The following is a 13,819-nucleotide window of genomic DNA, read 5'->3' on the forward strand; positions in this document are numbered from 1 at the left end:
CAAGTAATAAATTGGAAGAGCTGATTAATGCACTGGATTTAGTTCAGCTTGTTAAATCTGACAACCTGGCAAAGGAAGACTATCTTGAAAAGCTCTTTTAGCTAAGTAATTGGAATTTTACTCTCAGTAATTTGCCATTCCATAATAAGAGCTATTTAGTGCATTGACTCTTCATCAGTGGTTTTTTTTAAAATACATACTGGTTATACTGAAACAGTACCATTATGCTGCTCATAAAGATTATGAAAAATTATGAACTTTGACCTTTATTGTCCATCAAAAGACACTTTCACTCTGAACACAAATTAGTGTATTTCCTTGTAGGCAATAAATCCTAATTAATTTTAATTCTAGAAGCTGCTAATAACATTTTAGAAAGTCCATATGGACACATTAAGTCCTCTACACAATTCATAAAGCCAGCAACTAAACCAGTTTTCAATATTAAATTACTGCTGATGACTGCTGGAATACAATGAAATACCAGTATTCAAAGAGCTTCAATCTCTTCTCTCTTTTTTTACCTATTTATAAAAACACTTCTGCATGTACACAAGACAAAGGAATGTAACATTTTTGTAATATCAGCCTAAAAAAAAAAATAGAGAAGATTGGAAACCTCCAGGCAGAGATTTTAAAAGGTCTGCAATCTCTCCAACACAATTGCTTATTCCTAGCTTATACCATGGAAAAATGCCTCAAGTTTCACTTAAAAATAAGCAGATGTAGGTGAACAAAAAAAAAAAAATCTCACTTGCTAAGGAAAAAAGCACCAAGTAAAGAACAGGGAACCAGAAATTTTTATACTTGAAAAATATTTTGAAGTATTCCATGAAAGCTGAAACAGCTCTTCATATGTCCTAGAAAATGTGAAAGTATATAAAGTCTTTCACATGAAGAAGCTTAGAAAGTCATGTGTTCCAAATCAAGTTCAGTCAGAAAACAAATCCTAAACATAAAAATATCTAGCTGCCATCAAATTTTCATTCTGTACTCCTCAGAGCTGACATTCCATACTTCTCCTGTAGAACCTGTAACTTCCAGGATCTACATTTAAAATTTGTTACTCTTCTGTTAGCAAAATCTAGTGTTCATATGCCTTGAAAATCAGTCACAGTGAACCTGAAACCTTTTCTTTGTTCCTTAAGTGCAGTATCAACTAAGGAATCAGCCAGACATCAGTTTTGAGCAGCAACATGATTTTCACAACTAAGCTGTAACACTCAGAATAAGCAAAATAGCAAAAAGTTGATCAGATAATACTAGAGGACTGATAAGCCAGAGAAGGAGACATGAAGGTACCTCAAAGAACTGTCAAACTCAGATGTCCCAAATATTTCCTATTCATTGTTCATGATGCAGTGCAATTTACCACTTACCACTGAGGTCCCCAGCACAGGAGAAATTCTTCACTGTGAGGGTGGTGAGGCATTGGCACAGGCTGCCCAGAGAAGCTGTGGATGCCCCATCCCTAGAAGCGTTCAAGGGCAGCTTGGATGGAGCTCTGAGCAACCTGGATGAGTGGAAGGTGTCCCTGCCCAAGGCAGGAGGTGGGAACTACATGATCTTTAAGGTCCCTTCCAACCCAGACCATTCTATGGTTCTATGGTTGGATAAACAGGTGGCACTCAATTTCAGCTCTCATCCTCAATAGTGTTCATGAAAGAAATAGTATTTTGCCATCACGATATTGAGTTTAATTCAGTGGCATAGCCTTTTTCCATTGGTTGTGCACACTTGCAATGGAAGGGTTAGGGCTTGTGCCTAAGGCTCCCATGTACTACTGAAAGATGCCAACAGTAGAAAACCAATTCCAACCACTTTCCAGTTGATGGCATTGACCATCTAAAGATCTGTTAGACTTGTTAGCTGCACTTAGGCTATGAGAAAAAATTCCATACCTGGACTAGAGGTCTCTAACACAGAAACCTTCAAGGCTTATAAAAAGACATATGATGAGAAAAGCCCTCAAATGTCAGGATCTGCATAACTGAAAGGAAAAGAGAACTGGAATGCTAAAACACCTCCACTTCCTAGCACAGCATCAGTTCAGCACTGCTGAACATAAACTTAAATTTGAAATATGACAATTATTCAGTTTGTGATTTGCCTGCACCCCATTTCATTGCTTGAGAAGACACACCACAGCTTTATCAGTGGCAGAACACAGTTTGTCATAAATCAGCACTGAACAGGGAAAGCCACTGAATATTATTTAGTTAAGTGAGAAAATGGACAGTGAGAGTTGAAAATTCCTTGGTGAAAAGGAACTATTCAGATGACAGGATGTGCGTCATCTGTCAGGAGCTAAAAGCACTGACTACAACTTCTGGTCCAAAAGATGCTGGGTTCTGTCTCACTTGAAAGAAAGAAACAAAAACAGGAAAAGCAGAATTCTGACAGAAGTTCCTATCTTTTTTGTATCATTTCTTTGCATTTTTGTACCACATTACCAAAAAAAATTAAATCCCAAATTAAATTCTGAAAATAATAAAAAAATATTTTAGATAGAACAATGAGTTAAATACACAGATTTTGGAAAGTACATGGGAACAGAAGAGCATGAAGTAATTTTGACCAAAGCATCCATTAATGTTTAGTTTCAGTTCAACAGACTACATTATCTTCTGGTAAATTGAAATCAATTAAAAGCTAGAACCTGCAATTTGTAAAGCAAATCAAAGACAGGAGAGACCTTGTTTTCTGCCCTACAGTCTTTCTAACAAAAAACCCCACAACCCAAAACCTAATTGTGATAAAAAGAAGTCTACATTTATCTTCTCAGCACTTTTCTACCATCTTTCCCCATATTTATGCAGGCAGTACAAAACTCAACTTCAGCATTTCCTGTCAACATTAAAACCTAAAATCCTGACAAGCACATGACAAAGTCTTGTGGTTGAAGATGCTATGTATTTAAATTTTCATGATATCACACTTTCCAAATGTTACAAGCATACAAATCCAACGTATGTTCTTACTGTTGCCAAAGAGCTTTCTAGAAAAAAAAAAAAAAGAAACACCTACAGGATTTCCAGTTTTCATTGACTTATCTCTCATTTTCTGCACATATCTGAACTTCGCTCTTTTGGCCCTTGAAACTGAAACCTAGAAAAATATGTCGCTGAAGAGATTTCCAAATTCTTTAATGTTTCCCAAGTAATATTTGCAAGCTACAGACACTGATAATGAACAACCACTCCCCTCTCAACTTTTACAGAATGTCTCTGCACTCTAAATAGACATGTAATTCATACTAAAAGTAAGTTCTTTTGAAGCACATGCTTCTGTTATTACCTAAATGTTTCAGGTCTTATTGTTATTATAAAAGTAGCAAAGACTTCTGTATAGTTCACTTAATTATGCTTGTCCTTAGAAAAGGTGAATATCTTAAGACTTAATTCCATTTTTCTATCCATACATCATATTAGAACACCTATCATTTCAAAAGTTATAATTTTGACATTATTTTTTAAAAATTGACACATCTCTTCTAAATTTTAGTAATTTTGTTCATTTTTCTTTTTAAGACATATGTTTTAAACCCTTGTGTTTTGCGTAACTGGTGAATCATAAGATGATACTCAGACATAATGCTGAATTCCATGCCAATACCCAATCGTCTTTAGCTTTAGCACAATTAATGAAGTACTTAAAGGTGAACAGTAGTGATATTTCCTAGATCACACAGGACTTGAGTACAAACCATAATTTCCCCTCCTTCAGGTTCACGCATAGATAAGGAGTGTCAGACAGAGGGAAATACAACAATAATCCTGTAATATCCAATAAAAATCCCAAATCCTGGGCAGCATTAAGAGCAGTGTGGCCAGCAGGTTGAAGGAGGTGATTCTGCCCCTCTACTCTGCTTTTATGAGACCGCACCCAAACTGCTGAGCACAGTTCCAGTGTCCTCAACATAAGGACACAGAAATGTTGGAGCAAGTCCAGAGGAGAGCCACAAAGCTGGCAAGAGGACTGGAGCACCTCCTTTACAAAGCCAGGCTGAGGAAGTTGGGGCTGTGGGTGGAAACTTCATTGTAACCTTTCGGTTTCTGACAGGGCCTACTGGGAAGCCAGAGAGGCACTCTTCATCAGGAACTGCAGCAATAGGTGCAATAGGTACAAATTGAAAGAGGTTAGATATTAGGGAGAAATTATTTACAGTGAGGGTGGTTAGGCACTGGAAAAGGTTGCCCAGGGAGGTTGTGGGTGCCCCAACCCCAGCAGTGTTCAAATCCAGGTTGGATGAGGCCTTGAGCAACCTGGTCTAGTAGGTAGGGACTAGATGATCCTTAAGGTCCATTCCAACCCCCTAACATTCTATGATAATAGGGCACACGGCCAAAACTGGCGGGGCTGTGGGATGAAGGAACTAGCAAAGTCTAGCCTTGTGTTTTTGCTAAAAGAAACTCATACATCTACAGCACAAGTGACAGAGGTTCAACTAAACCATTAAAATATTCAAAATTTTTCTACCTAAATATTTAATATACAATTCCACTTGTGTTTTACCCTATTCTAAATAATTGTTTTAAACATTCATCTGAGGCATCTCAATGCAGCAACATGACTTTTCTCCATCCCCATGGAACAGCTCCTCACATCTCCGAAGTCCAGAGCTCCAACAGAACACTACCAAACTGTGTGTAAAATAATCACCTTCAGATAGTTTGACGGCAAGTTAATTTCTGCTACGACAGAATAATCTTTGAAGGAGGCTGTTGGGGTTCCTTTTGAATAGTGATTCACCTTAGCTAATCACATAAATTTCTGTTGATTAAGTGCATCATCTCCAGTGTGTATGTACACAGACATCTTCCAGTACTCAAGACTCAGCAGTTAGAAATCTTGAGAAAACCAACAATCACAAATTTTAAGAGACATAACCCATCTGACACTTCATACAAAGATATCAGAGACCACTATAAAACTCATTAATTTCTACTCCACCTGCAAGATGTTCTCTCAACACAGAACTGCAGATACTTACTTCCAAAAATACACTGAAACAAATTCCCTACCCAAAGGTGGGGTTCAAAGAATAAATCTGGCAGATGCCACGCAATTTCTTTAACTGTACTACTTCAAGGCAACCTTATACAATGATGAGAAGGATTATAAGAGAACCTGAAGGAAAAGGAAAAAAATAGTTATCATGTAACACGGCAAAGAAAATTTGTTGTTTGGCAAATGACCTGTAAATTAGTATTTCTTGTAGGCTATGGTCTAACTACTTCAAAATACTGTAAAATGAAAATCATTATTTGCTTGCAGCCACATAATTTCAAGAAGGCAATATTAGAAACTTAGCATACAAATTCAGTCCAAGTTGCACTTTGTACCACAATTACATGTTTACACTGTTTGGATCCAACATTCCATTGTAAACTTACTTTTGTATTACATTCTGTAAGCTGAGCATCATACCCAATTCACTTTTCATCTTTTCTCTGTTGACACGGCACTCAGCCAAATAGCGGAGAGCCTAAAAGGAAGAGGAGCACAGCAGATCAGCAATAGATCCAGCACATCACCAGTCATTTCTGTTAGTGCACATCTGCAAACAGTCACAGAGGCAGGTCTAGTAGGGAGAGAAAGAATTATCACCTACTACAAACATAAAAAAATATTTTATTTTTATAAATACACAGAAAGCACAGAGTATCTAATCTACGAGAAAGGGCTGAGAGACTGGGTTTGCTAATACCAGCTGAGAGCCTAAGGGACAATTTAACAGCTGTCTACAGCTATGCAAGAAGCCTTTACAAAGATGGTCAAGCCCAACTTTCCTCTACAGCAGCAGACAAGGGAGAACAGCCACAAATTGTAGCTTGGGAAGTTCAAATCAGGTATAATAAAAAGCTTTTTTCCTCTGAAGGTAGCACAACAGTGGAACAGATGACCTAGTGGAACTGCAGAATGAACGAGACAAAACTACAACTGACCTGATTGAGTGCTGGTGACAGTCCCAATTCAAACAGGAAACTGAAGTGAATGACTTCCAGAAGTCCCTTCCAATAAACATTTATGTGACCTGAGATCTAAAGTAATTTTTATACATGATGCTTCCAGTACAATTTCCATCAATTCTGTGGGCTCCTCCAGTACTAGAAATAGAAACCTCACCACTACCAAGTTCCTACTGTCTACAAAAGGAGGTCTAAAACATGTATAAACTTTTGAAGACTAATTGCAACTTCCTAATTCCATACAGGAATAAGAACACCAGCAGCAGCAAGCTTCTTAGCTTACTGTGACCTAAACTGGGAAATTACACTTATTTGTTGTTCAAGGTTTTGTTTACTTGACTGTCAAGGCAGGCTCTTTGCAATTTTTACATTGTTGATCCCAGTTGGTAACTGCATATTCATATGATCCTCCTAACATAACACTATTCCAGTTAAAATGTCAGTCCTTCTTTTCATGAGACATCTCTCTATTGCTTGTGCTGAGAAAGTTTTCTTAGAAGGAGCCTCCAAAGGTGTTTTACTGATGTAGGTACAAGAACTGCACTTGAAAAATCCTTCAATACATAAATACAGTGATTTATAAAATGGGGTTTGTGACACGAGGTTTAGAAGCACACCAACTCTTTATATATAGCCATGTAGTAGCTACACTGCACAGTAACTGCTTTAAAAATAACATGCTCCTTAATCCCTTCAGAAATAGAGGACTAATCATCAGGGCTTGTTTTTCCAAGTCATCTTCTGCACATATCAGGTAAAATTCTCAAGACTGTTTTATTGCCTTTCAAGACACTCTGGCTGCTGTCTGGCATGGTAAGAACCTGAGATGTGATTTTTGTTATTTTCTGATGAGGATCAGTATCAATAGTTGCATCTTATAAATGTTGGATATCCGTTTATTATCTTACTTTTCAACTATGGGAAAATACCTAAATGATATCTCTCAAGCAACTTGCATGCTATGAAATATATCCTTGCCTGTGTAACAAGTTTCTTATTTTTATTCTGGCAATTTAATAAGGGTGCAATTCAGCTGGACAAAGAAAAACCTATTCTCTTAACAGCTAATTTTTTGAGTCACAGCTCAAGCAAGGCCAAAGTCATGAGATCAACTTAATTGACCCAACTTTTCAACACCAGGAAGTTCCCATCCCTCCTGCCTCCCACAGGAGATACAAAGGTATCCCTTCAAAGAAGTGAGATAATTTTACACTTATTAAATCCAGTATACTGAAAGCATAGGGAAAGCTATTGATATAAACTTTGGCTCAGCTTCTGTTCAGCTAAACACTTACCTGTGTTAGCTTTAAGGCTCACATAGGTGAGTTCATCAAGTAAGGTCAACATAATGAATAGGACTACCTGCATATTTTAACACAAAATACACTGCTGCTAGTCTTGATAAAAAGACATCTTTGATGGTTTTGATGTGCAATTTTAAAGTAGTTCCTTAACTTCAGGGTTCTAGTTCATAAAATTTTAGTCCAAATTTCAGGGGAAAAAAATAGTAGTGTTGCCTGTGTTACTTGTGATTTTAATTTATATCATTCAAAAATTCTAACATTTGAAGTATATCAAAGAATTTCTGAAATCAAGACTAGAGAAAACCAGAAATAGAAATACACAGAACATACATATCAATTCTTCATCAAATACAAAAAAAACACCCTCCCTAAAAAGTTCTACAAAACATAAAAAAGTTATATATGGAACTATTATGATTCATACACATTATTACAATTTCAAATGCAGGAATTTCTGAGCAGTCTGAGAAGAAATTTAAAGCCAGTGCTGCACATCCTTTTATTAGGTACACACTTAATGGAAGATCATTACTTTTAACTATTCCCATTCAAATGGAAGCACTTTTTGACCAACAGGATGACTACAAAAACAAAAAGACTTTTCAGAATGGAAAAATATAAAACATGAAGGCTAAAAAGTTGTCATCAAAGATATTTAAACCTTCAGAACCTAAGCAGTTCAAGAACTCATTAACACAAGGAGTCTGAGCAGAAGACTAGAACTTGTATCCACAGTAAACGGATCCATTTCTCATTGCAGCCACATCCTGGTCTCTAAATCCTGATTCTCAATCCACTCTAACTGTGGGTTATCAATCCATGGGACAACCCATCTGCCTCCCATCCTCACCCAAGGAGATTTCCTTTCAACACAACTTGAGTACTGTCAGGGGCTGTGGAACCACACTGCAAATTGGGTTAGTGCTCATCACTTGACAAAACCAGTCCTTTTATGCAGAACTAGTTTTTGTAACATGATCAAGAGACTGATTTGCAAATCTCATGCAGGCAGTAAGAATACACAGCCCAACATAACAAAGGAAGGAAAGACAGTGGGACATCCAAACAAGAACTTCTTTTAAAAAGCACAGCCTAAGGAAACTACACTGGGAAGAAAACCAGTGCAACAGATTTCCAAGAACAGTAAACTCAAATCTATGTTCTCCTACCAAAGAAAACTACAGTCTGCCAAATGCTATGGCAAGGCTAACCTAAAAAACAATTAGCAGGACACAGGTTTCCTTATGGGACCTCCCTCCCCAAACACAAAAGAAATCAGTCACTAAAGTAATTTCAAGAAGTCCACTAACACCCACCATGAAAGCAACACAAATGAAAACCAAAGAATTATGGTACAGATAGGTCTCACTGATATCAAGAATAATGTACACCTCCCATGTACACATGTAAAAGCCAGAGCTCTTTGCTCTTTCACATTCTTTACAATTAAATAATGACATAATTAAAAAAAAAGGGGCACCACATAAACTTCAGTAACTTTAAATCTTAGAACTTTAATTCAACTCTTGAAATTACTAAATCCTGACTTTCATTTCTCCCATTTCTAAGCAAGAAATACATTTTTAAGCTAATATTACAATTCAGGATAAGAAAGCAGGACTTCAGCATTTAAGATTTAGAATGAGAAGAAACAGGCAAAAGTTGGAACAAATTGTATTAGGTACTGATAGGTTTTGGGTTAGTTTGTTTGTTTTTAATACCATGAGGCTGTTCAAATGCTGGAAGGGTGTACCAGAGAAGTTATGGAATCTTCATCCTTCTAGGTGTTGAAGATCAAGTGAACACAACCATGAGTTGTGATCTGAGTGCACCTAATTTGGGCATGGGATTGGACTACATTGCCTTGGGAAGTTGTTTCTAACCTAAGTTATCCTATGACTGGATTTTGATTTTTATAAAGGGAATATCAAGTCACTGTCCATATTTACCAAACTCTATGGCTTCATCTTAAAAAAGAGATTTAAGGGTCCTTACCTCCCTCCACACAAAAAGTGAAATAGCTGTATTAGGGAAAAATGCAAAGTAAATTAATATATTTTTTTTTAAATCCCCTGTAACAATGTGTCATTTTTAAAATACATGATTTTCTAAAAAAACCCACATGTAATGAATATGAACATAATATAAAACCAGGCATTATTTTTCACATTTTCACTTGTTTAAACAGCTTCATTTGTAAATTGCTTGTTTAAACAACTTGCTGAACAAAGTTTAAAAATTCCCTACCAACAGAGAAATTTATCTTCAGAATACTTACTAGTAAAGCTGAATGAACAACCTGAGGGTTGGGATGGTCCAAAAACAAAATGAGACCTGGCAGGCATCCTTGATCCTGAACAATGGCCCGTCTGTTCAACGGATCAGCTGCTAGATCTCGGAGTTGGTTAACCACAGATAGTGCATCAGGCTCCTCACTCATAGCAGAATTCATCTTTTCTGCACCATTCATACAAAATACCTGCTGGAAAAAAAATTATTACTACTATCACAACATTTATCATCAATTAAAACAGAGACAAAAAAAGCACAAAGGCAATGATTTGCTCTAAACAAAAAAGGTACAAAAACCCAAAGGACCAGAATTCATGAAAGCAGATGGAATTGACAAGGATGTGAGTCCTGAAATTTATAAACTGGAAATCTAAACTTCCTATGCAGAGAACAGATATATTTGGATAATAAGGTTTTTATTTGTTTCCTATATGTCATTTCAGACCAGTCAATCTTTACGAGAGTATTGTGTGTTAGTTTTTTTCTCCTTACACCAGTGAAAAATGTTTTCAATAAATCCAGTCTTCTCACAAGCCACTCTAGAAGTCCATAAACATCCTTCTGTGCAAGGGTGCAAAACCAAAGTATTTTCAGAGCAGCTTTGGAAATCAAAGAATTTTACAAAAAATGAACCACAAAAGTCACCAAAATATTAACAGTGTATCAAGAACAGTGAACATTAAGCTTTATTCTTCATCCATATATCAAATAACTAATGCAATACCATACATTCAAGGGCAGAAAGGGCTTTGGAGGCTGGGTTTGAGCTGTTTTTTCTCCTTTTCACAAGTATCCCTCAATAAAAAGAGAGCAAGCAGGTCACACCTTGCTGCAGTCGAAGTCCAAACCACCAGATCAATTTCAAAGGAGACACGTGTTAGTGTGAGAGTATCAGATTGCAGAGTTGTTTAATAATAACTACTTAACAGGCAACAAAAGCATAAGTTTGCTCAAAGAAAATGCTAAAATCTTGGTGCAAAAAAAAAAGTTTCTTTGTGCCTCAGAAACTCCTAAATGCTAACTGTAGTCCTGGTTGTTGCCAGTACCAACTCAGCCAAGTAGCTTAAGGCACAAAAGTGGGAGTGAACGCATATTGTTAATTTGTTAAATCACTCACTGTCCCCAAAACAAAGAATAAATACAATTTTTAAGCGATCACATTCTTTTAACATGATTTGCCAACATTAAATAGTTTTTCTTCACTGAAGGTTGGCCTCTGAGGAACATAAATTTATCATACTCATCAAAAACAATGAGCCATAAACATGCATTTTGATTATGATAATTTCTGAAATTTTCACAGAGAAAAAATTCTGTTAATCTCTAAGTCAATGTTTCTTACTTCAGGAGAGTGCTAGAGTGAAAAGTACAGGCCAATGATTAGTCTCCAGACTATTTCTCTGGACTATCAGAAATCAAAAAGATATTAACTGGGAGATACAGTAGCTCAACCAATACAAGTTTGTGTTTCCAAAGGAAAAAACTCTAATATTAAAAAAAAACCAAACAAACAAAACAAAACCTCAGCAAACAAAACGACCAAACAAAGCCAAAGCAGCTCTGTTGAGTATTATTAACTATTTTCCATAGTACACAAAGGAACTTATTATTCAAGACTTAGAAACCAAGTCAGGAGTAGAGCTGATGCTAATCAAAGTCTCTGACTTCCAAGTCTGTGTCCCAAGCACCATATCATTCCTATAACTCTTTCCATCCTGATGACCTTTTGCCTTTTTTCTTCTAATCCTCTGAAAAAAACCTACCCACAAAACCAAGTTTTACCCCCACCGATTCCATTAGGCTACACTCATCTGAAGGGAGCTACAAAAAAGACGGAGAGGGACATTTTACAAAGGCATATAGTGATAGGACAAGGGGTAATGTCTTTAACCAGAAAAGGGGCAGGTTGGGATTAAATATTGGAATAAATTGCTGTAAGGGTGGTGAGGCACTGGAACCCGCTGCCCAGAGAAGTTGTGGATGCCCCATCCCTAGAAGTGTTCAAGGGCAACTTGGATGGAGCTCTGAACAATCTGGTTGAGTGGAAGGTGTCCCTGCTCAAGGTACGGGGGTTACAACTAGATGCTCTTCCAGGTCTCTTCCAACCCCAACCATTACGTGATTCTGTTATCCCCAGACCCTTCTCCATCTCTCCTAAGCCCCAACTCCGGAGACAACTCTGAAATCCTCACCCTTCTCCATGACCTGCAACAATCAATTCCACCAAAACTCACGCCCTCGCCCACTTCCCGGAGAGTTTTTTAATTTAAAAAATAGGCGGTCTTAGAAGTTATAATAAGATATCTATAATTCAGGAGTCTGGCAGAGCAGCGAGCCAGATGCCTGCTCCTGTGTCCTCTCGTAGCTTTGAGACCAAAGCCTGACCCAGGCACCACAGCCCTGTCTGTCTGTCGCTCTCCCCCCCGCTTTGTGCTCTCGCCGGGGCGGCCCTGGCGAGGAACCCGCACAGCTCCGCTGCCAGTCTTGCCCAGGCGCCCGAGGCCTCAGCCCGGCGGGGACTAGGCCCCGGAACTCAGCTCCCAGGCCCCGCGATCGGCGGAGACTCAGCCCCGCAGGCACCGGGCGGCAGGAGCTCCGGGATGGATCGGGCAGCAGGGGGATCTCGGCCGCACACGCCGCCCCCTCACGGCCCTTCCCGGCGCGGCCTGTTCCCCTCCCCGGCAGGGCCGTACCGTCGCAAAAGCCGTCCCTGGGCGGACTCGCAGCTCAGCTCCGCTCCCCCATGTCCCGCGGGGCGGTGCGGCCTGCGGCGAGCGGAGCACGGGAAGCGGCTTGGGAGGAACCGCGGGCTGAGCACCGGAACGAGAGCGCCTGCACCACCCACCGGAGCCCGCTCTGACCCCGCACCGCGCCACACCGCGCGGCGCGATTGGCGCCTACCGAGGGCGGGCCCCCGCCAATCGAGGAGCTCTTTGTTCCTGTGAGGAGCGCGGTGCAGGCCGGGAGGTGTAGTCCGAGCGCTATAGTCCAGAAACACGCTCCTCGCGCAGCTCTATTTGTGTTGGATTTTTTTTTTTCCTCCAAAGACGGTTACCACGATAAGTCGAATTTACTGCTTAAATAAAGCTGTATGGACAGAGGATGCCCATATCTTGGTTCGAAACCCGAAATGGGTATTCCCCACACCACAAGACATCGAAATTAGATTTGGTTTCATATCGAATCAAGGCATGGTTAAGGCTGAAAAAAACCTCTAAAAGCACCAGGTGCTGCATCTTGATCTTTTACGATGGTTTGGGTCCCCATCAAGGCAAAGGTTTTCTGTTTCCTCGTTCCTCCACATGACCCTCACACCATATTTTAAAATGCTTGAGGTAAAGTTCTCGGTAGTTTCTAAAGCTGAAAACACCCGCTAAGTAATGCTTAAATCAATTCAGCCCGAAGAAACTCTGAGCTCCCCTTTATCACGCCGCTGCCCCACAGCGATCCCGACTTTCCGCCCGGTTCCACAGGGGTCCCGGCCCTCCTTTCCACAAGGTCGTAATGGGACACAGCCAGCCCAGGAGCCACCGGCGGTACGCAGCCGACAGCCGCACCTCAGAGAGCCGCAGGCCGCCGGCAGCCACAGCCGGGGCTGTGGTGGAGTCAGAGCCACCCCGCAGGCACCACACGAGGCGAACACGGCAGCGCTGGCCCAGCGGTGACAGGGCAGGGCCGCTGCCCTTCCCCACCGCCTCAGAATGAGGGAATCAGCGAGGCTATCGAGTCCAACCTGTGGCCGAGCACCACCACCCTGTCACCTAGACCAGGGCATTGAGTGCCACTTCCAGCCTTTCTTAAACACCTCTGGGCATGGTGACTCCACCGCCTCCAAGGACAGCCCATTGCAACATTTAATCACTCTTTTCGTGAACAAATTGCTCCTGACGCCCAACCTGAACCTCCCCCGGCACAGCCTGAAGCCGTGTCCTTTATCCACTTCGCTAATTGCCCGGGGACCGGGACCGGGACCGGGACCGCGACCGCCCGGCGTCCCGCCCCTATTGGCGGGTCCCGCTCACGTGACCGCGCGGGGGGCGGGGCGGGGCGGGGCGGGGCGGGGCGGCTCCCCCGCCCGCTGCCGGCTCGGCGCCTGCCGGGTAGCGCCTCACCCTCGCTGCGCGCGCCACGTCCCGCCTCCCGCGCCCGCCGCCGGGCCCGCGATTGGCCGGGGCGGCGCCGAGCCGGCCGCCGATTGGCTGCCGGGGCAGGGTCGCGAGCGGCCGCGCGAGCAGCGGGTGAGGCAGCGCG

The 13,819-nt window shown here is 40.9% G+C and overlaps 1 protein-coding gene across 2 annotated transcripts in view; it reads right to left on the minus strand.

The window, feature by feature from the left end:
* The window catches only part of ARMC1 (armadillo repeat containing 1), a 34,022-nt gene extending 21,586 nt beyond the window's left edge, over positions 1-12,436 (minus strand). Inside the window, exons 1-3 of one of the 2 annotated variants that reach the window (XM_066563530.1) lie at positions 12,262-12,436; positions 9,555-9,755; positions 5,397-5,488 (exon numbers count right to left, since the gene is read on the minus strand). In XM_066563530.1, the coding sequence (XP_066419627.1) occupies positions 5,397-5,488; positions 9,555-9,746 (284 nt within the window). In that variant the 5' untranslated portion in view covers positions 9,747-9,755; positions 12,262-12,436. Of the gene's footprint in view, positions 1-5,396; positions 5,489-9,554; positions 9,759-12,261 lie in introns of both variants that reach the window. The other variant, XM_066563538.1, reaches the window with a different exon arrangement.
* Positions 12,437-13,819: the final 1,383 nt, after the last annotated feature.

Source organism: Molothrus aeneus, chromosome 1, assembly GCF_037042795.1.
Source record: "Molothrus aeneus isolate 106 chromosome 1, BPBGC_Maene_1.0, whole genome shotgun sequence".
Lineage (NCBI taxonomy): Eukaryota > Metazoa > Chordata > Aves > Passeriformes > Icteridae > Molothrus > Molothrus aeneus.